Here is a 23063-nt window from a genome sequence, read left to right on the forward strand (position 1 = left end):
CACCAGGACCCTGCGAGATAAGGAGTGTAGTAGTGGCTATGAAGAACTGGCAAGTGTGGAATGGGGGAGGGGGAGGATGGGGGAGGGGGAAGATGGGGGAGGGGAGGAGGGGGAGAGGAGGAAAAGAGGGAGGGGGGAAAGGGGGGAAGGAGGGGACCGAGATGATGATAGTAATAGAACTTTGAGGGACAGTTCCAGCAAATTACTAAAGGGACTTTTCGGGTGCATTTGAAATGAGGCCCTTCCAGACAACATGTCTTGGGTTCTTCCCACTGAGTTAGAGGTGAAGGATGAGATGCTGTCATGTTAAACTAATAAATGACATTATTAAGGCCAGAAGTTGAAAGGAATTCTGCTTGCAGCTTGGGAGCTTCCCCGCGGAAGGTTTCTAAGGTCTGGGAGTCAAGAGATCACTCGTCTCTGACAGGAGCAATGGAAAGATCTAAATTAAAAATGGAGTTGTAGGGCCTCCCTGGTGGCGCAGTGGTTAAGAGTCCGCCTGCCGATGCAGGGGATACGGGTTCGTGCCCCGGTCTGGGAGGATCCCATATGCCGCGGAGCGGCTGGGCCCGTGAGCCATGGCCGCTGGGCCTGCGCATCCGGAGCCTGTGCTCCGCAACGGGAGAGGCCACAACAGTGAGAGGCCCGCATACCGCAAAAAAAAAAAAAAAAAAAAAAATGGAGTTGTAGGTCTGCATCTTTATTCCCATCCTGTATGGATTCATCACTTATCGTAATTTCAGGATAACCAAATTCCTTTAGTTGATAAGGAAACATCTTTCTTTTCAAAAAAACACCAAGCTAATGTATGAGGAAATATAATAATTTTTTAAATCATCATTTTGCAACCCCTAGTGAAATATTTGATTCAGTCAAACATCATCAATGGGTGAAACAGATTAGAGGAGAATACTTCAAGAGAAGAGGAAAATAGATTAAGCCAATGGGACAATAATTATTTAATATACATAATGGATGTATGTGGCTTATTATTCTCTGCATTTTGTATGTGTTTGAAAAATTTCATAAAATAATTAAAGAGAATGGTTACCCTAATTTAAAAAAAAGGAATAGTCTTCAGAAACCTTCAGGCGCTAAGAGGCTTCACAGAGCAAAATTTTCTTTGAGTGGAAATAGAAGTTTATAATTTCTTAGAAGCAATTTTTCTAAAGTAAAAAATGAGGCATGTAGAAGTTATTCCTGCCTTTCTAGCTCCTTCAACAAAAGCCAGTTTTGCTAAGTGTGTTATCTCTAAATTTCCTGTGCTGGGCAGTGATTGATTTGAGAACACAGTTGGAGAATTTACTGTGAGAATTCTTTTTTTGTTGACTTCCCTGGTTTGGATTCTTGTCATCAAGCTCAAAATTTTGCAACTATATGTTCCAACATAGTTGTGTAGCATTGGTCTTGAGTACTGAAAAGGAGCCACAAATCTATGGCAATTATAATCCCAGATTTTGAGATCTGTGTAATGGGCACAGGCAGCAGTGAGCTAAGTGCATGAGTTTTTGTGGGTTTCTAAGGTAACCCAGCTACTTCATTTAGGGCAAAGTGTTGACTATTTTGAAATTTATAAAGTATCCTTTAAAGCAGGTGTCACAACTTTTTTTGCTCCCTTGTTACTGCAAATCTAATCTCTTCTTGGCAACATTTCCCTGTTATTTTTTTAAAAATAATTTTATTAGTATGCTGAAAGTGTTAGCATTCAGTGGCAGTTAGGAAGTGGTTTTCCTCTGAAATGTAGGTGAAATTTTGAATCAAGAAATGGTAGTAGTGAGATGCCAAAGCTTTTGTGTGTTTTCTAACTACTTGAATGAATGAATCAAACTCAATTAAAATACATCTTAATAAATATTCAAGTATTATATGCCAAGAATAATAGTGACTGTGTTATTGTTGCTTTTGGCTAAGCAACAATACCTACTGATATTAGCTAAATGAAAAAGCTATTTATCTTCCATAATATAGATTGGTGGTTCTAGTTGGGATGCAATGGCTTTACAAAGCCAGTAGAGACCTGGGCTCTTTCTGCCTTTCTGCTCTGCCATTCTTAATGTTTGGTATTTGTCTTTAAGCTTGTCACCTCTTGATCCCATTATGGCTGCCACTGCTCCAAACATGACCTTTTACAATAGGAAGGAAGAGGAAGAAAGAGTCTGAGTGGAAAAATAAATAGTTCTTTTAATATGGGACAAAAATTTTCTGAGTCTTTTTCACACCTACAGTAGCTGTTAGGGAAACAGAGAAAGCAGAGGACATTTGGAGGACAAGATTCTGATTTTCATGATTGTCTGAGATCAATCATAATTCATAAGTAGGCTTTCCAAATAAAAGAGCTTTTGTTTGCAAGAAAAGAGGGGTGGTTGTTGGATGGGAGACCAACGCTGTGCACCATGGTAGCGTGTGCCAGGCTTTCAGAGAAGAGAGGGAGCAAGCCCTGGTCATTGAGGATCTCACTACCTGATGGTAGGGAGAAGACAACTGGTCAAATGTCTGCAGCGATCTGTAGAATGAGAACAGTGTCAAAGAGGTGCGAATATAATACCATTATAGGAGGATTGGGAGAGAGGTGTATAGATTCAAGAAAAACTTGGGGAAGATAGCACTTGAAATGAGCACTGAAGTTTTCAACAGGTGTAGATGGGCAGCCAAATGGCCTTGGGTCATATAGCAGATATCCCAGAGGAGTAATCACTGGTAATCGTGGAGAGCATTTGAAGCCCAAACATGTCATGGTGGTTGCTGCATTGTATTAGCAGCAGATGAATGAAAGTGCAACTTAATGTATTCTGAAAGGCTGCATTGTTATGTGCCAGGTACAGTGCTGGTGTTTTTTCCAAATAGACTTACCTTCCTTGGTAGACGTGTTCATGTCTCTCCCCCGTGTGTTCCACTCATTCAAGGGCCACCCTGGACTGCATTTAAAATTGAACTTTAAACTCATGTGCGTTTCCTTCTTTTTAAAAAAAATTCTATTGGAGTATCGTTGATTTACAATGTTGTGTTAGTTTCAGGTGTATAGCAAAGTGAATCAGTTATACATATACATATATCCACTCTTTCTCATGTGTGTTTCTGAGGTCTGTTGTTTATAATCTGTGGGTTCAGGCAGTATTTTTTTTTACTTAATTTTTAAATTGAAATATCGTTGATTTACAATGTTGTGTTAGTTTCAAGTGTACAACAAAGTGATTCAGTTATACATATATATGTTCTTTTTCAGATTCTTTTCCCTTATAGGTTATTACAAAATATTGCAGGTAGTATTTTTAAATTTATTTATTTATTTTTGGCTGTGTTGGGTCTTCATTTCTGTGTGAGGGCTTTCTCTAGTTGCGGCAAGCGAGGGCCACTCTTCACCGCGGTGCGCGGGCCTCTCACTATCGCGGCCTCTCTTGTTGTGGAACACGGGCTCCAGACGCACAGGCTCAGTAGTTGTGGCTCACGGGCCCAGTTGCTCCGCGGCATGTCGGATCTTCCCAGACCAGGGCTCGAACCGTGTCCCCTGCATCGGCAGGCAGATTCTCAACCACTGCGCCACCAGGGAAGCCCTGCAGGTAGTATTTTTTAAGGAAGTCCCAGAGGACCTCAAGCCACAGGTCCAGCTGTCTTAATGTGATGTGATAATATCATGCAGTTTAATGAACTGTGGTAGGCTTATAATGCTGGCGATTTACGTTAGTTTCATGATGTTTAATAAACTATACTAAGTTATTTTTGGTACAGTTAGCACAGTCATTGAGCTAGTTTTTCTGGATGGAAAGAAATGAACGAAAAGAAATGGTGTTTGTGAAAGAAATAGTCTTCTTTAATGTTTCCGTGCAGATTGTCCAGCACTGCTCCTTAGTGTGGTCAAACTGAAGCAAGACTGGGGACTCAGTGGAGAGAACTGAGAGACCCAAGTGATCTTTCAAAGAACGGTATTTGCAGAAGGAAAAAATCCCATGGAATAAAAAGATTTAAAAAATATTAATAATACAGCACTCAGGGGATTGGATTGACCATAAGCCTGGTGAATGAGGGGGCAGCCCAAAACTTAGTGTTAACTCTTGATTGTTTACGTTTGATTCTAGAATAAGAAAGATGATAATTTTACTCTTCTCTGAGTTAGTATGAGATTTTAGGTATAGTGTTTTATATATATATAAATAAATATATATATAATTTATCTAAAATATATAAATATATGTAATGAATTTCTCTGTATAAAGGACTTATTTTATTATTATTATTTTTTTGCGGTACGCAGGCCTCTCACTATTGTGGCCTCTCCCGTTGCGGAGCACAGGCTCCGGACGCGCAGGCTCAGCGGCCATGGCTCACGGGCGCAGCTGCTCCGCGGCATGTGGGATCTTCCCAGACCGGGGCACGAACCCGCGTCCCCTGCATCGGCAGGCAGACTCCCAACCACTGCGCCACCAGGGAAGCCCTAAAGGACTTATTGTAACATAGTTACAGTGCCCTTATCATACCCAACAAAATTAATTGTAATGTTTTTATATAATAGTAACATATTTTATCATATTTATATGTATAGTATATAACCAGACTGTATCTATGTGTGTATCTGTGCCTTTGTCTCTATGTAGACATTTTACCTGTAGAAAAGAAGATTCAGAACTTCATAGCTGTTTTTGAATGTTGTAGGATTGTTGTGTGGAAGAGAGTTTGAATTTTGTCGTCTTTGTTCCTCTTGGTAGGAAAGACCCAACTGGTAGAGTTACAGGGAGACATTTGGGCTCATTTCTAAGGAAGAATTTCCTCAGAGCGCTTCTCATAGGTGCAATGGGCTGCTTTAGGTCACAAGGGAATTCCTGCATTCCTTAAGACCAGTCTGTTTAAATCTAGGCTGATGGAGTGGTTCTCGGGTTTCAGCATGCATTGAAATACCTGGAGGGCACGTTCAAACCCAGATTGCTAGACCGCCACCCTCAGAGTTATTGATTTAGTAGGGTTGGGGTGGGGTGGGGGGCGGGATTTTCATTTCTAACAACTTCTCAGGTGATGCTGATGCTGCTCATCTGGGGACCACAATTTGGGAGGCACTGGGCTAAAACATACTTATCAAATTAGGAATCATTTGGGGACTTTTGTTAAAAAACAGAATCTGAATCAGTTGGTTTGGGACTAGGCCTGAGATTCTGCATTTTTAACCTTTCCCAGGTGATGTCAGTGTTCCTGGTCCATGGTGCTTGAGTAGTAGCAGGGCTAAAGAACCCATCAGGGATGATGAAGCTTGAGGAAATTTAAACATCCAGTGGGCGGTTAGACCAGAGGAGATAACTCTGAGCTTCTGCGAAATAATTTTATTTTGAAAATCCCCGAAGGGGACATAGAAAAAGTTGACTTTTGCTTAAAAATGTTTTTTTTTTTCATGGTAAAATACACTTTTGTTACAATTATCACACCATAATTACTAACATTTTATGACCCTTCTCTTCAGGTCTTTAAATAAGAACTCATTTAACTCTAAGATTTTGCCCCTCAGGAAAATGCCTCATTGATTGAATCCACCACTGCACTTTAAATGGAAATGACCTTCATGTTCTTTTATTCAATTGAGCTCTGATGTTTACCTGCAGATTTGGTTATTTCTCATAAATGGCCCCATCGAAGAATTTTGAGGGTTTAATACCATTATGTCCACTCATTGTGGCCATGGAAGGATTACAGTGAATCAAGAGATTACTAATCCTTTAAAAAAAATGACATGGATCTATATCCATTGCTTGGATAAGCAAGGTTGCATTAAGAAATGAAATGTCTCTCATGGGGGAAGGTATGTTTCCCAATCAAGAACCAAGTGTATATTTATGCTGTTTTCTCCTATTTACTCTGTATGAGTAAGCTGTGTTTTGCCTTTGCTGCCTTCAAAGTTGTCTCTCCACCTCTTTTGTGAGCTTTGATTCTAATCTTGGGAGTTTACATCACTTTTAAGGTTTAGGTTTTTTGGCATTAAGGGCATATTCTCATAGAATCATAAGCAGTTCTTAGACCAACTGGAAGTACAAGATGAAGACCTCAAAAAAGAAAAGCTGATTTTTTTTAATATAAACAATATTTTATTCAAATACAATTCTAAACATTTCTTTCATTTAGAATATTTACAAACACTGTGAAACACAGGACTGTGTCATCTAGATTCTAAATTAAAGACGAATGTTAATAATCAGAAAACATTTTTATGTGATCTTCAGAGTTGTATCATTTTTTGGTTTTTCTGTCTTCCCTCTTTCATGAAATAAGTGATTACTCAAATATCAGGGTTGTGTTGTTTTTTTTTTTTTGCGGTACGCGGGCCTCTCACTGTTGTGGCCTCTCCCATTGCAGAGCACAGGCTCTGGACGCGCAGGCTCAGCGGCCATGGCTTACGGGCCCAGCTGCTCCGCGACGTATGGCATCTTCCCGGACTGGGGCACGAACCCGTGTCCCCTGCATCGGCAGGTGGACTCTCAACCACTGCGCCACCAGGGAAGCCCCAGCGTTGTGTTTTAAAAGTCATTGAGTATATACTTTATAACGTTGGAGAAAAGCTTATTATTAATAGTCCTTTTAACCTTTTGATATGTTGTTTTTCTCATACAAAGGGAAGTAAACCAGCATCTGCCTGCTTTATGTGCCAGGCACTTTACATCCACGTTTCATTTAATTGTTACGGCCCAGGTGGTATAGTCACATCATTGGGAAACTGGCTCAGGGCGGTAAAATGATGAAGCTAATATCCCACAGCTAGTAAGTGGTCAACCAGGATTTGAACCCAGGATGGCCTATCTTTAAAGCCACTTAGTTTCTTTTTATATGATGAGGCTTCCTAATATAAACAGCAGATTCTTTGGAATGCAGATGTTCCCACATCGTGTACAGTGGCATGACAGTAGAGGGCTCTGAGTGGGAGAGGGAGAAAATAAGTGTCCTGGCCAGTCAGAATCTCTTTAGTTTCTTATCCAGCGGCCACTCACAAACTCATATCAGCTGTGCTACAAAAATCAAATGGCGGTAGATGATCAGTTGGCAGGAGCATCCTCAGGTTAAAGATTTTGAACAAGTGAGAACACTCTGTGTTGAGTATTGAACCACCATCTCTCAGCTGTAAACCCACCCTTCTAATTTTGTCTGTGGCCTTGGGACTGAGGCTCTAAAAACCACATTTCTCCTTTGCTAGCTCTTTCCCTGTAGTTTCTGCCAATATGGGGCACTAGAGGGGCCTGCACGGCTGGAAGAGAGAGGTTGGAGGAGGGAGACCAGACCTACTTATCCTCTTTACTTACTTTCTTGAAAGTGTCACCTCAGCAGCGGTTCTTCACCCAGGAGAGGTGGTTTATTTTCAGCAGTTGATTCCGGTTTCTTATTTACCCACCTTCACCCTCGGCCCCCGCCTAGAAGCAGCTGTGTTACATCCCCCTCAGAGGCATCATCCCCAGCTGGGGACTGCCCCCTCCTTAGGGCTCTGGATCCAGCTTTTTGGGGGTCCCTCCCTCATCTCCACTCTCCCCTCTTTCCCCAGAGCTGTTGGCTGGTCTTGCTTCCTCTGTGACCTCTCAGGGTCGCCTTTGTGTCTTTCAGTTCTCCTATACCAATTTAACTCATTCCTTACATTAAATTCTCTCTGTCAAAATAACTTTCAGTTTCTGTTTTCTTGACTAGATCCTCGTGGACGCACACTCTCTCAGAGAGAACTCCTAAGCTGTGCTGAAGCGTGGTGTGAACACACACTGCCCACTGCTGACATGGGGGCGTCGGGCAGAAGTCCTAGCAGAACTTGAGGGTTTTGCAGACAAATTTGTTAGGTTCACATTCCTCCCACACAATTCCATCCTGGGACAGCATGTTAAATATGAGAAAGGAATAGGAAAAGGCAGCCGACTGAGAAAAGCTGTCTATCCTAGAGTCCGATTTGCCTCTAGGTTTGGGGATGACATTGTTTCTGGGCCTCTGTTTCCTCACCTATAAATCTTTTCTTTAAAATAAATTTAATTTATTTATTTTTGGCTGCGTTGGGTCTTTGTTCCTGCACACGGGCTTTCTGTAGTTGTGGTGAAGGGGGGCTACTCTTCGTTGCGGTGTGCGAGCTTCTCATCACGGTGGCTCCTCTTGTTATGGAGCATGGGCTCTAGACACGCAGGCTTCAATAGTTGTGGCATTCAGGCTCAGTAGTTGTGGCTCGTGGGCTCTAGAGCGTAGGCTCAGTAGTTGTGGCGCACGGGCTTAGTTGCTCCACAGCATGTGGGATCTTCCCGGACGAGGGCTTGAACCCATGTCCCCTTCATTGGCAGGCGGATTGTTAACCACTGCACCACCAGGGAAGCCCCTCACCTATAAATCTTCAGTAATGCTAATTACGGAGTCAAGTGAAGTTAGGAGAGTAAGAATACTAATGAAAAATATGAGACCTTGGATGGAAGTAAATTATCATGATGATCAAGTAAATACTGCAGTGCTGTCATTAGGCTTGATCTCTATGGGAAGGAGTTTGCTGAGGCCATAGGAGTCTTTGAGTGACATTGGGGTGGGGCCTTTTGGGGGCTGATGACCAGTCACAGAGGACCTGCTCTGACCTGGCACTGTGATCAATGCACTAAGTATATTATCATTCAACTTCTACCATTTTTTAGACAAAACTGATTTTGCTGATGTCAAGTCAGCTTTCTCCCTTCCTGTCAGTGTGTGACGGGTGGCGTCCAGTCTGTTTTTTACAGTCTTCTTTGCTGGTGAAACAGGCACACGATAGGTAGTTGGTGTTAAAATTGGTGTTAGGCTGTCGAATTCTTCTGGGGGGAATTCTGGCGTATTGGTAGATCATGACCTCAAATGAAAACCTTTATGAAACTCTCCTTCCTGAACTGCTCACTCTGTTTTGAAATTCTGTTTTGAAAGTCATTGTGTTACTGGTAATTCACCATTAGGCTCAAGGGCACTGTCATCGTTACCTCCACACACACCCAGAAGTCTTCAGCGGTAGACCGGGGGTAAAATAAAACCAGGCATGGTTCATTGGTGATCAAATCTTGTGGTTTGGAGGCACCAGTGGACAGTCCTTGTGATTCTGATATCTGGGCCAAAGGAAATGTTCACAGACCAGTGAGCATGTGTAACCAACTAAAGACAGAAATAGTAGAGAGTGCAGCTCTTGGAGTAGAGTGAGAGGGGTCTATACTGCATGCACCTTTACCCCTTAATTTTTAGTTCAAGTCACTGAAACTCTGAACTCCTCTTTTGTAAAACAGTGATAAGAAAATCTGCTTGCATATCCCTCGGAGATATTTTGAAGATTGACTGAGAGGGAAGTGTGAAAGCGCTTGGTGAATTGCAAGGCACCTGGCAAATGTAAGGAATTAAAGGATTAATGCATTACAGGAAGGCTTGCAACTCTCCCAGACCTAATGTTTAGCTTTAGGGCCAATTTCGAGACAAATCTACCAGTAACAAGGTCCTGTAAGACAATCTGTCAACAGACCTTGAAGACTTGCTTCCTGCACCTGTGCTCTCCTTGGCTGGTCATCTGGGGAAGATGAGTGATAAGGGATGCCTAGACCCCGTCACAGAGCGAGGATGAGGACAGTGACAAGGAAGGGGTCGGTAACAGTGCTGAGGGGTACAGTCAGAGGGAATTCTGAAGCACTCTGGCAGAGCTCTTGATTTGTTCTATGTGTCAGAAGCTGACAGAATGTGCTGGAAGCAGCAGTAAGAGATGGAGTTGCCGAAATCGCACTCGGTAAGTTAAAGAGGCATAGCCGACAGTGACAAATGCTATGGGGCACCGTTGTATCCCTCAATGAGAGGTCCGGATGGTATCATTCTCAGTGTGCAAAGGAAAACAGATTGAAAATAAAACCTTCCTCATACATGTACAGTATTCCCCAACGATTCACTGACGATTATGGTAATTTTATAAGCATCATAATGCTGTGATAACGTCTTAAAGCCTTTCCTGACTACAAAGGTATTTTCATATATAAATATATGCTGTATAGTTTTTCTTCTAATAAATATCTTTTTTTTTTTTTTTTTTTTTTTTGCGGTATGCGGGCCTCTCACTGTTGTGGCCTCCCCCGTTGCGGAGCACAGGCTCCGGACGTGCAGGCTCCGGACGCGCAGGATCAGCGGCCATGGCTCACGGGCCCAGCCGCTCCGCGGCATATGGGATCCTCCCAGACCGGGGCACGAACCCGTATCCCCTGCATCGGCAGGCGGACTCTCAACCACTTGCGCCACCAGGGAGGCCCCTAATAAATATCTTAAATGCCTTTTGCATCTTATTTTATGAAAAATGCAGGGGCATATTTTTCTTTGTTTAAGAGAAAGACACGATTTCTTTGAATTTTATGAACTTCACCTTTAATGGCTAGATTGTATGTTTCTTGAATAGTTGAACTCATGGTGAAATATCCTAAGTCAAAAGTTTTTGTTTATTTTTTCAGAATCCTGGAAATGTATAGCAAGCGGAGACAATTTTGACATTTCTCAAGTCAACTTGGGCTTTCCAAGAATCTCACCTCTTGGGGTGGGATAGGGAGGGTGGGCAGGAGAGGCAAGAGGGAGGAGATATGGGGATATATGTATATGTACTGTATAACAAAGCTGATTTACTTTGTTATACAGCAGAAGCTAACACACAATTGTAAAACAATTATACCCAATAAAGATGTTAAAAAAAAAATCAGCTCTCAGCTGATGACACTCAGCCTTTCTAGTCTCTGATCTGCACCTCTGATGAGATTGGAGTAGACTAGACTGACAGGTTCCTTTTACTACAGCTGTTCCTGATTTAGCTGTAATTTTTGGAAAGGCTCTTGTGAATTTTTTTTAACAATAGCAACAACAACAGCAAAGTCTCTCCCATGATTATTTATTAATAAAAACAGCCATTGTCTAAGGGTCTCTTCTACACCCTTAGAGAAAAGAATACAGATTCAGAAAAGAACCCTTAAAATACTAAAAAATAAAAATTTAAAGTGAGGACAGAAAAAGATGGATGAGGAAGGGTTTGTGGGATCTGCACTGTTTATTCTTGAGGAGAGAAGAATGCAGGATGACTTCATCAGTGTTTTCAAATATTTGAGGAGGTTATTGACTGTACCATTTCTCCAGAGGGCTGAGAAAAGAGGAAATGGGTTTATATTTCAGCTCGAAAGAATGATGCGGGAAGAACATTTTGAGTCAATCGTGATGAAAAACTAAACTAGGATACCAAGGGAAGATTTTTTTTTCTACTTTTTATTTTGAAATAATTATAGATTCACAGGAAATTGCAAAGAAATGTACAGGGAGGTTTCATGCTTGAAGGAAGTTTTTGAGTGATCTCTCTAGAGAGAAAGTTTAGCTTGGAAAAAGGAGGCTGGAACAGGTGACATAGTAAGCTCTTAAATTTTCTGGCTCTTTCATGAATTTTTGCCATCCTTGTGTTCTTCCCATAAGTTTCCCACTACAGCTTACTGAGCAGCACAGACAAGAGGTCCTCCTAATGTGGGAAATGTATGCTCCTTGTAGTGAGAATTTAAGACTAGCCAGCACTTATTGAATATTTTCCAAATGTTGAATGCTGTCAGTCTTCACACGCATTCTGCAAAGTAGGTTTTATTGTCTCCATTTTTAAAATGTGGTAACTAGGGTTCAGAAATGTTAAAGAGCTTTCCAACATTCCAAGCTCAGAGCAGATTCACTTCGGATATGGGTTTGCTCTAAAGGAATTTTCCTTTCTACTCTACCTAGAAACAAATTCATATTTTTTTCCTAAGGAGAGAATTGTCTTCTGCCTGCCTGCTGCTCTGCATGCCATCTTCCCCTATCTCTATCCCTTTCCAGTTAGTCTAAAGATGCCAATGATTTAGAAATATTTCCCGACATGAACAGAGTGTAATTATGATTTTCATTATATAGATGAAGGAATAGAGAAGTTCTGTGGCATTTCCAGGCACAGGCAGAAGCAATTATTTTCTGGAGGCATCTCAAAACTCTCTTGGAGTATTTAGTTAATGGTGGTAACATTTTTCTTGAAGTGATTTCATGCCATTTCATATCTTCTTGTGTGCCATTGACTTGAACTTCATCCTCTTCTCTACTTGACAAGGTCCTGAAGTGGCATTTTATTTTTATTCTATGTGCTGTTCTCTCCCTTGTCTCAGTCACAGCGGAGTCCTTTGCTTCAAGAGGTCCATGGAATTAGCTGAATTGCAGCTGTCGTAGGGCTTTCCACGTTCAATTTTGGTGTCACTGACGTTTTGAGTCTTACCTGGCATAGAGACCATTCAGTTCATCTCTATTTTTAAAGCTATTTATTTTTTATTTTTGGTGTTAAAAGTTTGCATCCTCATTTTAGGATGTTGAAAACCATAAGAAAGCATAAAAAAGAATGTTAAAGTAAGCCACAATCCTATTATCTGGCAATAGCATATCTTCAACTTCTTTTATGTGTTAGAGATTTATATGTATAGATAAGTAGTCAGCATATAAACATTATTGTACCTCTTGTTTCTGAGCTTTTTTCCATGTTATTAAATATTCAGTGAACACATGTAAAGGTTGTTTACCTTTAAAATAAATATAAAGCATACATATGCCCAAACTTAAATAATACAGAAAAGTGTAAAATGCAAATTAAGCTTCCTAACCCCCCAAAATTATCACTGTTAACGATTTCTCACTGCTCTTCCTGAAAAAAGTGTTTTTTTAAAGTACACAAATGAGATATTATACTTGTGCTGTATGTTGCCTTCTGCATTGACTATTACGTCTTGAAGCATAACAGATCTACCTCATTTTGTCTTATGGAATTCCATTGTATGGATGTGCCATATTTCATATGGCTCCTTCTAATAAATATTTGTTTCCTGTCTTTTTTGTTACTTTAAGCAGTACCGCAATCAACTTTATTTTTAAAAATGCCAATATATCTGGAGGGTAAATTTCTAGGAGAAATATAACTAGTAATGCTCACAAGGGCTTAGGCAGTTTAACAATTTGCTAAATACTGGTAAATTGCCTTTCAAAGATTGCACCAGTTTAGACACCCACCAAGAGTTTACCAGAGTACCTATTTCTTCTTACTCTTGCCAGTATTGGAATTTATCAAAATTTAAAAATTTTTGGCAAATGGTACAGTGATAATGGTACAGTGTTTTGATATCAGTGTTTTTTTTACTTATCACTTTTTAAAATTAACGTGGCTTTTCCAACATCTGGAAGCCACCTGCATTCCTTGGCTCATAGCCTTTCCTCCACCTTCAAAACCAGCAGCATAGTATCTTCCAGCCTCTCTCCTCTCTGACCCCTGCTTCCGTCATCTTTTTCTCTCTGGCATTCTTGTTCTCCAAATCCTCGGCTGTATGTCACATGATCAGCCTGAAGGGTATGAAATATTTATTTATTCTCACTGCCCAGATGATTTCATTAGTCTTATGGTTTTATGTGGCATCTGTAGGTTGATGACACCAAATTTGTATCTCTAGCCCAAACCTCTCCTGAACCCCAGACTACTCTATCCAACTGCCTACTTAGCATCTCCACGTATAAGCCTAATAGCTTATAAGCTTAACCTCACACTTACTAGCCCCAGACTAACTCTGTCCTTCCAAGGGCTCAGGGCAAAGACCTGTTGGTATCCTTTATTCCTCTCTTCCCATCTCATCCCACGTTCAATCCAGTGCATGCTGTGAGCCCAGTGTTCAAGATAGTTTGAGGACTTGGCCACAGCTCACCACCTCTTTTGCCACCACTCCCTTTGGGCCACTGTCATCTCTTGCCAGGATAACTGGAGCAACCCCCCAGTTGGCCTGGCTGCTCCCATTCTTGCTCCCCTTTAGTCAGTTCTCAAGAGAGGAACCAGTGATTCTGTTTAAATATAAATCACTCATTTAGGTTTTCTTCTCAGAGTCCTGCAGTGGCTTCCTGCCTCACTCATGGTAAAAACCGAAGTCCTTCATTTAGTGCACAAGGTACGATGATGTGGCTGCCTTGCTTCTCCGACCCTACCTTTCTCTTCTCGCTCTTCCTAACTCTCTCTTCTCGCTCTTCCTAACTCTGCTCTAGCCTCATTGGCCCTCTGGTTGTGTCTTCAACATCTCAGGCGTACTCCTTTCTCAGGCCCTTTGCTCTTAGCTGCTGTTCCTTCCAGAATGTTCTTCCTCCACTTCTCTTCCTACTTGATTTCCTTACCTTCTTAGGAATCTGCTCACTTTCTCAGGAGCCTTCCCTGACCAGTCCACTGAAAATTGCAACCCCACCTCATCCTTCTTAGCAGGCTTTATTTTTCTCTATAGTACTTTTCACTATCTTGCATCACATGCATCACTTTATTTTTCATCTCCCTTCTTCCCCACTGGAATGTAAATTCCATAAAAGCAGGGAATTTTGTTCACTGCTGCATCCCCAACAGCAGGGCTGACTCATCATAGGTACTCAGTGAGTCATTTGTTAGTGAATCATTAAACTGTTTACCATTTTCTCTATTATAAAATGATGGTGAGTGAAAATCTTTCCATTTATGGCTTTTTTTCTTTGACAGATTCCCCTAGATAAATACCTGAAAGTGAGATTTCTGAGTGAAGGTGTATGACTATATCACATTATTTTAACAGTGCCTTTTTAATCAAGTTTTAATATTTTAGGGAAAGGAGAAAATGTTGTTTTTATTAATAGATTATGTTAGGATTGACCAGGTCTAAATCTTGTCTAAACTATTTAAGTGTTAACATCTTGAGATCCTTTAGGCTTCTTTGAGATTTAGTTTATATTTCTGTAAAATGGGACTAAAATTTACTTCGAAGAGTTGTTGTTGGACTAAAAAAAAAAAAAAAGAATAGGGCCTCCCTGGTGGCGCAAGTGGTTGAGAGTCCGCCTGCCGATGCAGGGGATACGGGTTCGTGCCCCGGTCTGGGAGGATCCCATATGCCGCGGAGCGGCTGGGCCCGTGGGCCGTGGCCGCTGAGCCTGTGCGTCCGGAGCCTGCGCGTCCGGAGCCTGTGCTCCGCAGCGGGGGAGGCCACAACAGTGAGAGGCCCGCGTGCCGCAAAAAAAAAAAAAAAAAAAAAAAAAAGAATAAAACATTGCAAAGCACTTGACACTTAACAACTATCCATAAATATCAGTCTCCTGTCTCCATCCTGGCCGTCTTTCCACTAAATGTGGAAGCAGCTTTATCTTAGAATTGTAGAATACACAGTCCCACACATACACCTACTTTCCCAGGCACATGCAGCCATGTGTATCTAAACATGCACCCACGTAGCTTTCAATATCCAATCTATACTGTTCTCATAAGTTTAAAGTTTGTAATACTTTCTGTGACTGTAGCCATGGGCACACCCATAACTGGTGAATGTTGGAGCCTGTGGAGGTGCTGGTGGTCAAGCAATGAATTGAATCAGTCAACCCCTGTTCATTTCTTTTTTCTTGGACGTTCACTTGTTCATACTTAGGTTTCTTTCCAGCACAGTCTGGGGTGGGACATATGTTATTTCTCATAATTGGGTTTAAGTATTTAATCTGTTATTAATTGGTTGTGATTAATTTCAGAGACCTTCTAAGTACTTTTGTATTTATCAATATATTTGCCATTTCTGATGTTCTTCATTTTTTCCTGAGATCTAAGCTTCCCTCTGATTTTGCTTCCTTTCAGCCTAAAGAACTCTCTGTAGTATTATTGAAGTGGGGGTCTGGTGGCAGACAAATTCCCTTTGTTTTCCTGTCACCTTCATTCTTTGAAGAAAAATTTTGCTGGACATAGAATTTTGGGGTGACAATTTTTTTGGTTTTGATTTTGCTACCAGCACTTTAAAGGTGTTGTTTCACTGTCATTGAACCTCTGTGATGTCTGATAAGAAGTCCTTTGTTTTTCAAATTATTGTTCCCTGTGTATAATGTGCCATTTTGTCTGGTGACTTTAAATATTTTATCTTTGGTTTTCATCAGTTTGACTGTGATTTTGTCTAGATTTTCCTTTTTTTGGAACTTATCTATTTTGGGGATTCTTGAGCTTCTTAAATCTGTATATTTATATCTTTTATCAGACTCGGGAAGTTATAGACTGTTATTTCTTTCTATTACTAATATTTTCTTCTTCTTCCCCAGTCTGCCTCCTTTTTTCCTGGAACTCCAATTACCCATATGTTAGCCTTTTTGAAATTGTTCCACAGTGTGTGTTTCTTTATTTTGTCATTTTTTTCTTTCTCTGTCTCAGATTGCATTATTTCCATTGCCCTATCTTCAGGTTCACTGAATGTCTTTGCATGTCTTTACCCCTAAAATTGGGCCATATTTTCCTTGCTCTCTGTCAACATATTAGATTGTATCCTGGACATTGTGAGAGTTATGTTGTAGAGATTCTGGATTTTTTTACATTGCTCTGAAGAGTGTTGAGATGTCTTGTGTTAACAAGCAGTTTACTCAGTTAGATTCAAATTGTAGCCTGTCAGGCCTGCAGTGGACCATGGCTTCAATCTCCATTCAGTTCTTTAAACCTCAGCTCCTACCTGCTTTCAGTTTACCTTGTACATATGTGGTTTGGGGTCAGCCAGAACTTCATTTATATGCAGAATTAGAGGTTGGCTTTTTTCTTTTGTGGTTCTCTAGCCACTCTCTGATTTCCCCAGGCTCCTTTCCTGGTCCCTGCAGCTAGACAAGAGAGTGTGTTTTCCTGTCAAACTTTATCTGCTGCTGTGATTGATCTCAGAGCCGAGCTGCAAACTAAATATATAAATAAGTAAACGGGAGCTTGTTCTCTGCTGGTTTCCTGCTCCAGCTTTTTACTCCCCTCCAAAGTCTACTTGCTTTTATTCCATCTCCAGAGCCCTCAAGTAGTTTGGTTTTGTTTTTAGGGGCTTGGCCTGTTTTGCAGAGTTTTTAAGGATGAAAAATCGATGTATTGGGAGCTCACTTCTCTATGTCAAAAACAGAATGCTTCTTTTAAGTATTTTTTAATCAAAATCTTTCCTGAGATAGCGGTAGATTCACATGCAGTTGTAAGAAAGAATACACTGAGAGCTCATGCTCCCTTCCCTACTTTACCCCAATGGTAACCTTTTGTAAAACTATGGTATGACATCACTAGCAGGATATTGACATTGATACAATCTGTTAAGCTTACACAGATTTCCCCAGTTGTACATTGTGTGTGTGTGATTTAATTCTGTACAGTTTTTATCACATGTGTAGGTCTGTGTGTCCACCACCACAGCCATCCAACTACTTTGACATGTGTAGGAAATGCTAGAGTCAGGAAGGACTAAGTCTCTGGCCATGCTCCCCACTGAAGATGATTACATAGTATTAAGTGATTAGAACTGACGTGTACCCTGTAAACAAATTTTTTTTTGATTACTCTCTTTTTCCATAGTGTAAAGGTGTTTGAGTGCAAGAATCACTTCGTGTTTTGTGTATACCTTTAAGCACACCACAGCCCAGAGCTTTACCTTGGTGCTCTGTGTAGAGACATTCATTTCATGTTTATAATACAAATACATGTTGTTAAATAGAACTAAAAAGTAGGAATGTCTTAGGTGTTTTCTCTGCTTTTACATTGAGACTAGTATTTTTCAAAGCTTACATCCTTATTATATTTACTTTCAAATATGTTATACTACATGAAAGTACTTCATAGATGTTTGATCTTTTGAAGAACGTGTTGCTGCCTTTGATTAAAAAAGTAATTAGGTGAACATTTCCTGGTAGAGGCAATCATCAAAGTTCAAAAGTACATATTCCCTTTCAACTATTATATTTGTAGGTACTCTACCCCACCCTCTGTCTATCTCATTCTGTTTCTCTCTCTCCTACGACAGCCCTTGTGAAAGACAGTTTTTGTGACCTTACTTCTGTTAGAGCTAGCACTGGAGAAAAAAAAAAATCCAGCGTTCCTCTAATGGACTATGACAGTAGGTGTTAAAATTACAGTAGTTTTGTCATGAGTTTTATTTGGTGTCTAATATGCTCTCTTTTAAAAAAAATGCCAGCAGTGATACACAAATTCTTTGGAGAATAAACAAATAAAATTTTTATTTTCATATAATCTTATATAAGATATATATCATATATTATGTATATATATCATATAATACTTTTAGGAAGATAAAAATTATATCTTCTTTCTTCTCTCATTTGGGATTTGAAATTAATGTTTTCTGCCTCTCTTGTGAAATATTTTTTTTATTAATTTGTATTGGAGTATGGTTGCTTTGCAATGCCCTGTTAGCCTCCACTGTACAACAGAATGAATCAGCCATCCTCACACAGATATCCCTTCCCTTTTGTACTTCCCTCCCATTTAGGTTACCACAGTGCATTAGGTAGAGTTCCCTGTGCTGTACAGTATGAAGTTTTTTAAATCTTGGAAGTTAAGTATTTGGCTGTCTGTGCTAGATAGGTTGAAAAGAGAATGCCTAGTGAGAGGTTGGTAGGGCTGCTATAACATTATAGGGACAATGGAAATTATAGAAACAGCTTCCTGAGTTTGAGTGGTCAGTCTCCTACCCTCTGAGTCCCAAATGAGGACCCTGAGTAGATGTGGGTATTTAAGGGTGTTAAAATGCACAACCCCTATGAGAAAGAAGAGGACGGGTACCTGCCATTGTATTTTAGCTGATTTGTTCATTCATTAAGTACTCATTGAGTGCCCACAGTATGCCAGGCATTTCATAAAAATATTCTGTGGCATAGTAACTTCTTTCAAAGGATTGAAGTGGTTTGATTTATTGTACATACCCATCACGGACCATTTAAACTGTAGAAATCTTCAACCTGTACATTGAGTTAAATTCTGTTAAATTGGTCTGTCATTCCTCACACCCCACCCCACTCCTCAAATCCTCAGAAGTGGGGACTTAGCTTGGCCAGTACATTCAGATGGGGAGCTGATGATAACATTGACCTTCCTGGGAAAGAAGTATCCTGTCCCCTGCTTCCCTTGCCCTGGAGGCAGAGGATACTTGCCTCTCTGACCCTGTCTGCAAAGTGCGGGTGGTGATAATCCTGCCTCATCTGGTTGAGGGAGAGTCAATGGGTTTGTGTGTTAGGGTCCCCTGGAGATGGGAAGTGTCATTAAGGTCATTCCAGCCTCCATGAAAGAGACCACACACACAGGGTAGAGGGACACACATATACATAGCAACTCTTCCTGTGATAAGTGTGGGCACACCGCCCTATAGGGTCATGGAGATTGATGGGAGAGCTGGGGAGGTTTGGGTCCTGAGAGAAGGCCAGGTGTGGATGGACTCAGAACCTGAAGGCATTGCTGGTGTGGACTCAGTGTGGACTTATGCCAGGTCTGAGGCTTGATGATGGGGCTTGCTACAATTTATTGTCCAAATGGGGAACGCTTAAATTATTGTGGCAGAAGAGCAAGCAGGGATGCTTTTGTCAGTAAAGGTGGTACCATTAATAATGATGCTGGGACAAGCAGGCTGTGAGGGTAAACTGAGGTAAGTGGGTACTCTACCTGATGACCCTTGTGTTTTTCAGTTTCCTGTCTTGGTTTCTGGTCTCTTCTTTTTCACTTGGTACTTTCAGAGCTTGTTGAAGGTGCATGGCTTGACACAACATAGCTGAAGCTTAGTGTGTTGCTGGACCCAGAGAGTCACGGTGTGTAAATGCTGTGGTGTGAAACCATACACATGGCTCCCATCAAAGATTTTAGACAAAGAGACCATGTAACATGGTGTTTTAACATATACATGTGTTTGTATATACACACAACTTATGTACCTATGTAATTATTATAATTTTTTACATGAGGACATTGGACACAGAGAGATTAATTTCTGAAGCTAAGGCTCTGTAGCCAGACAGTAGCAGAGATAATTCCCACCTATCCTTTAGACACTGCTTAAAAAATATGTTTACAGAGCATCATATATATTTGATAATTTTGATTATCAAAACTTCATAAGCTTGATGACCAAGGGGTATGCCTTCTTCAAGATGCTGTTGTTATTATTGCTGGAAATTTAGAGAAGAGTTTCAAAAAAGTGGTTTGAAGTTTAAAAGAGGAGGAGTGAGGTGTAAAACCTTATATTGTGTAACATACTAAAAGAACCTTTTTGAATGCTTTTGTATGTTACTGGGAGATGATAGCAAAGGTGAGGAAGTTGTTTTGAAGAGATTCTGTTGAGTGAATTTCTTGACTCTCCTAGCGTCTGCCCGTGCATTGTTGTGGGACACAGAGAGATGGTCTGTTAACTTGTCAACAGTACTCACAACAATGACAGCAACAGTGAAAACACATTTACAGAAGATAACCAGTTGATCAGATTTCTTGACCCTGTCCTGCGTATGCCTGGCATTGTCATGGCATATTCAGAGACGATGTGATCAGCCTTTGCATTTAGACTCTTCGCTCTTTAGAAGAAGAAAGCAGACCATGTACTAGAACAGGAGGTTGTTGCAAGGATGATGATGCCAAATTCCAAAAGGGAATTTGAATACAGTGTTTCAGAAGTTATGGGAATTGGGAAGATGAGGGAGGGCTGGGGAGAAATCCAACAGGGAAAAGTAGAAGGCAACCATTGCAGGTGTTGATTTTGGCTTTTATACCAAGCTAATTTTGCTATTTTACCCTTTTAAAAAAACTTTTGCTGATCTCATGTCTTTTCACACCCCACATTATACCTTATGATGAAGAGGCAGATAACCATGAAGCAGGAAACTTTGTCGAGGGAACAAGTTCTGGACAGTCTTCTGGTCATTGCCCATCAGACTTTATTTCTTTCCACTAGCTACGTCCATAGCTCCACAATTACTGTTCATAGTGAAGACCCAAAGTTATTTAAAAAAATACTACACTTCTCTTTAAGAAGGTAGGGGCATAGGTAACATGTTTTAGAAAATTTTATGTTACAAAGAACGGAGAATGCAAAAGTTTAGGAAAATTCCAGTTTCTAGATTTACATACTAGGAAAGGGTGGTTATTCTTCCTAACTTCGTCCCAGAGAGCCCAGTGAAACAGGATTTATATTGCATTTTTGTGTGTATCTTTCCTGGTTTAGGCTTGCACGTATAGTACTCCATTCTCCTGTTGGAATACATTTTTTTATTTTTGTCTTTTTATTTTTTTATTTTTTTACGCGGGCCTCTCACTGTTGTGGCCTCTCCCACTGCGGAGCACAGGCTCCGGACACGCAGGTTCTGGACGTGCAGGCTCAGCGGCCATGGCTCATGGGCCCAGCCGCTCTGCGGCATGTGGGATCTTCCCGGACCGGGGCACGAACCCGTGTCCCCTGCATCGGCAGGCGGACTCCCAACCACTGTGCCACCAGGGAAGCCCTGGAGTACTTTTTTTTTTTTTTTTGTCTTTTACTTGAAATAGGACCCAGTGGGATATTATGTGTTACCATGTATGTAAACATCATTAGTCCCCCTTAAAAAAAATTCCTCCCTTGTCCACTGTTCTTTAACTCATTCATTATTATTAAAGAAGCTTCATCTAAGATTTACTCATGATCTGTTTTGTATATATGTATTTTTAATATATTTGTTTTTATTTATTTATTTTTGGCTGCGTTGGGCCTTTGTTGCTATGCGTGGGCTTTCTCTAGTTGCGGCGAGCAGGGGCTACTCTTCGTTGTGGTGTGTGGGCTTCTCATCGTGGTGGCTTCTCTTGTTGCGGACCATGGGCTCTAGGTGCGCGGGCTTCAGTAGACGTGGCGCACGTGCTTAGTTGCTCCATGGCATGTGGGATCTTCCCGGACCAGAGCTCGAACCCGTGTCCCCTGCATTGGCAGGCGGATTCTTAACCACTGCACCACTGGGGAAGCCCCTGTTTTGTATATTTATCAGTTGCTTTTGGCCAACATTAAATTAATTTGGATCATACTTTCATAGGTTATTATATTATTTGTATTTATAGAAAAAGTTAAATGTCACTACTAGAAAGGAACATGTATCGCACCTTATTTCTGGACCATTTAGTCTAAAACAACTCTAACGCTTTTCTTTTTAAAAAAGTTTTAGAAACATCCTCATACTTTTGGGGCCCCATGCCCTCTGCCTGCATTCCTCCCATGCCTCGTTCATACATCAAACACGGCCAGAAATGCAGCTGAGTCTTCCTGTTGTTCTTGACATAATCATTAGCTTACAATAAAAACGGTGTAGCTGATGCTTATAATCATTTCAGACTTTTCAGCTTGGCTGGGACATCATGCTGTTTGACACCTTTTATGATTGTTAATGAGAAAGAAGCAAATAAGCATGGAGAATTTTAAGACGTCCTAAGGAATTGGGGCTGAACATAGCACACTTTGATCATAGAAACAAAAATGGCGAATTTTTGGACTAGGGTTGATCAAAAGCATACTTTCTGTATGTATAATCAGATGGTTAGTAAACACTTTCTCATAGAAAAAATATAACATGACTTGTTAGTAAGAAGAATATAAACTGTCATTTCAAAATCATGGTTTTTTGGTTTATGTATCTCACGCAGATTTATATTTGTCATTTGATAGTCTTTCTATCTGTTCAGTCTCAGAACTTGAGTATCAGGAGGTTTCAATATTTTAAAAGGATTTCTTTTTTTACTGTTGCTGCTGGGAGATTAAAGGAGGAAAAAAAAAGTTAAATCTGCTTTAAAGGTACTGACATGAATGTTGACAATGTCTACCCATAAAATCCTATCAACACTTTATTGGGACAGTTGAGTAATGTTTAACTGATGACATTAAGAACATCTACAGAGAGAATAACTTGTGTCTTATCTTTTTTTTTTTTTTTTTTTTTTTTAGATTTGTAGCCAAACCATGTGCCATAGCCCTCAACATTCAGGCCAATGGACCACAAATTGCCCAGCCAAATGCCATTCTGGAAAAGGTTTTTACTGCAATTACAAAGGTATGATTGTCCTTTTCTGGGATATGAATTGTCATGACCACTGTTCTCAATCTGAAATCATTCAGTTCCTTCTCTCTTGGGTTTGAGAACTAACATTTGACTAGCCTCGTGTGTGAAAGTGTCCTCTTGGAAAGCACACAGGCATTGTGACTAGACCAAAAAGCATAGAAGCCAAAATACACGTGGGTGTGTTTGAGACCTGATTGTTGACTCCCAAGGTGATGTGAGAAGCTTGTCTGTGAAGCACA

General features: G+C 40.6%; 1 protein-coding gene across 3 annotated transcripts in view; it reads left to right on the forward strand.

Annotated features, from left to right (window-relative positions):
• CERS6 (ceramide synthase 6) overlaps positions 1–23063 on the forward strand; it is a 334052-nt gene that overhangs the window by 66782 nt on the left and 244207 nt on the right. For all 3 annotated transcript variants that reach the window (XM_060106271.1, XM_060106272.1, XM_060106270.1), the window contains exon 2: positions 22710–22815. In XM_060106271.1, the coding sequence (XP_059962254.1) occupies positions 22710–22815 (106 nt within the window). The remainder of the gene's footprint in view (positions 1–22709; positions 22816–23063) is intronic.

Source organism: Mesoplodon densirostris, chromosome 8 (assembly GCF_025265405.1).
Source record: "Mesoplodon densirostris isolate mMesDen1 chromosome 8, mMesDen1 primary haplotype, whole genome shotgun sequence".
Classification (NCBI taxonomy): domain Eukaryota; kingdom Metazoa; phylum Chordata; class Mammalia; order Artiodactyla; family Ziphiidae; genus Mesoplodon; species Mesoplodon densirostris.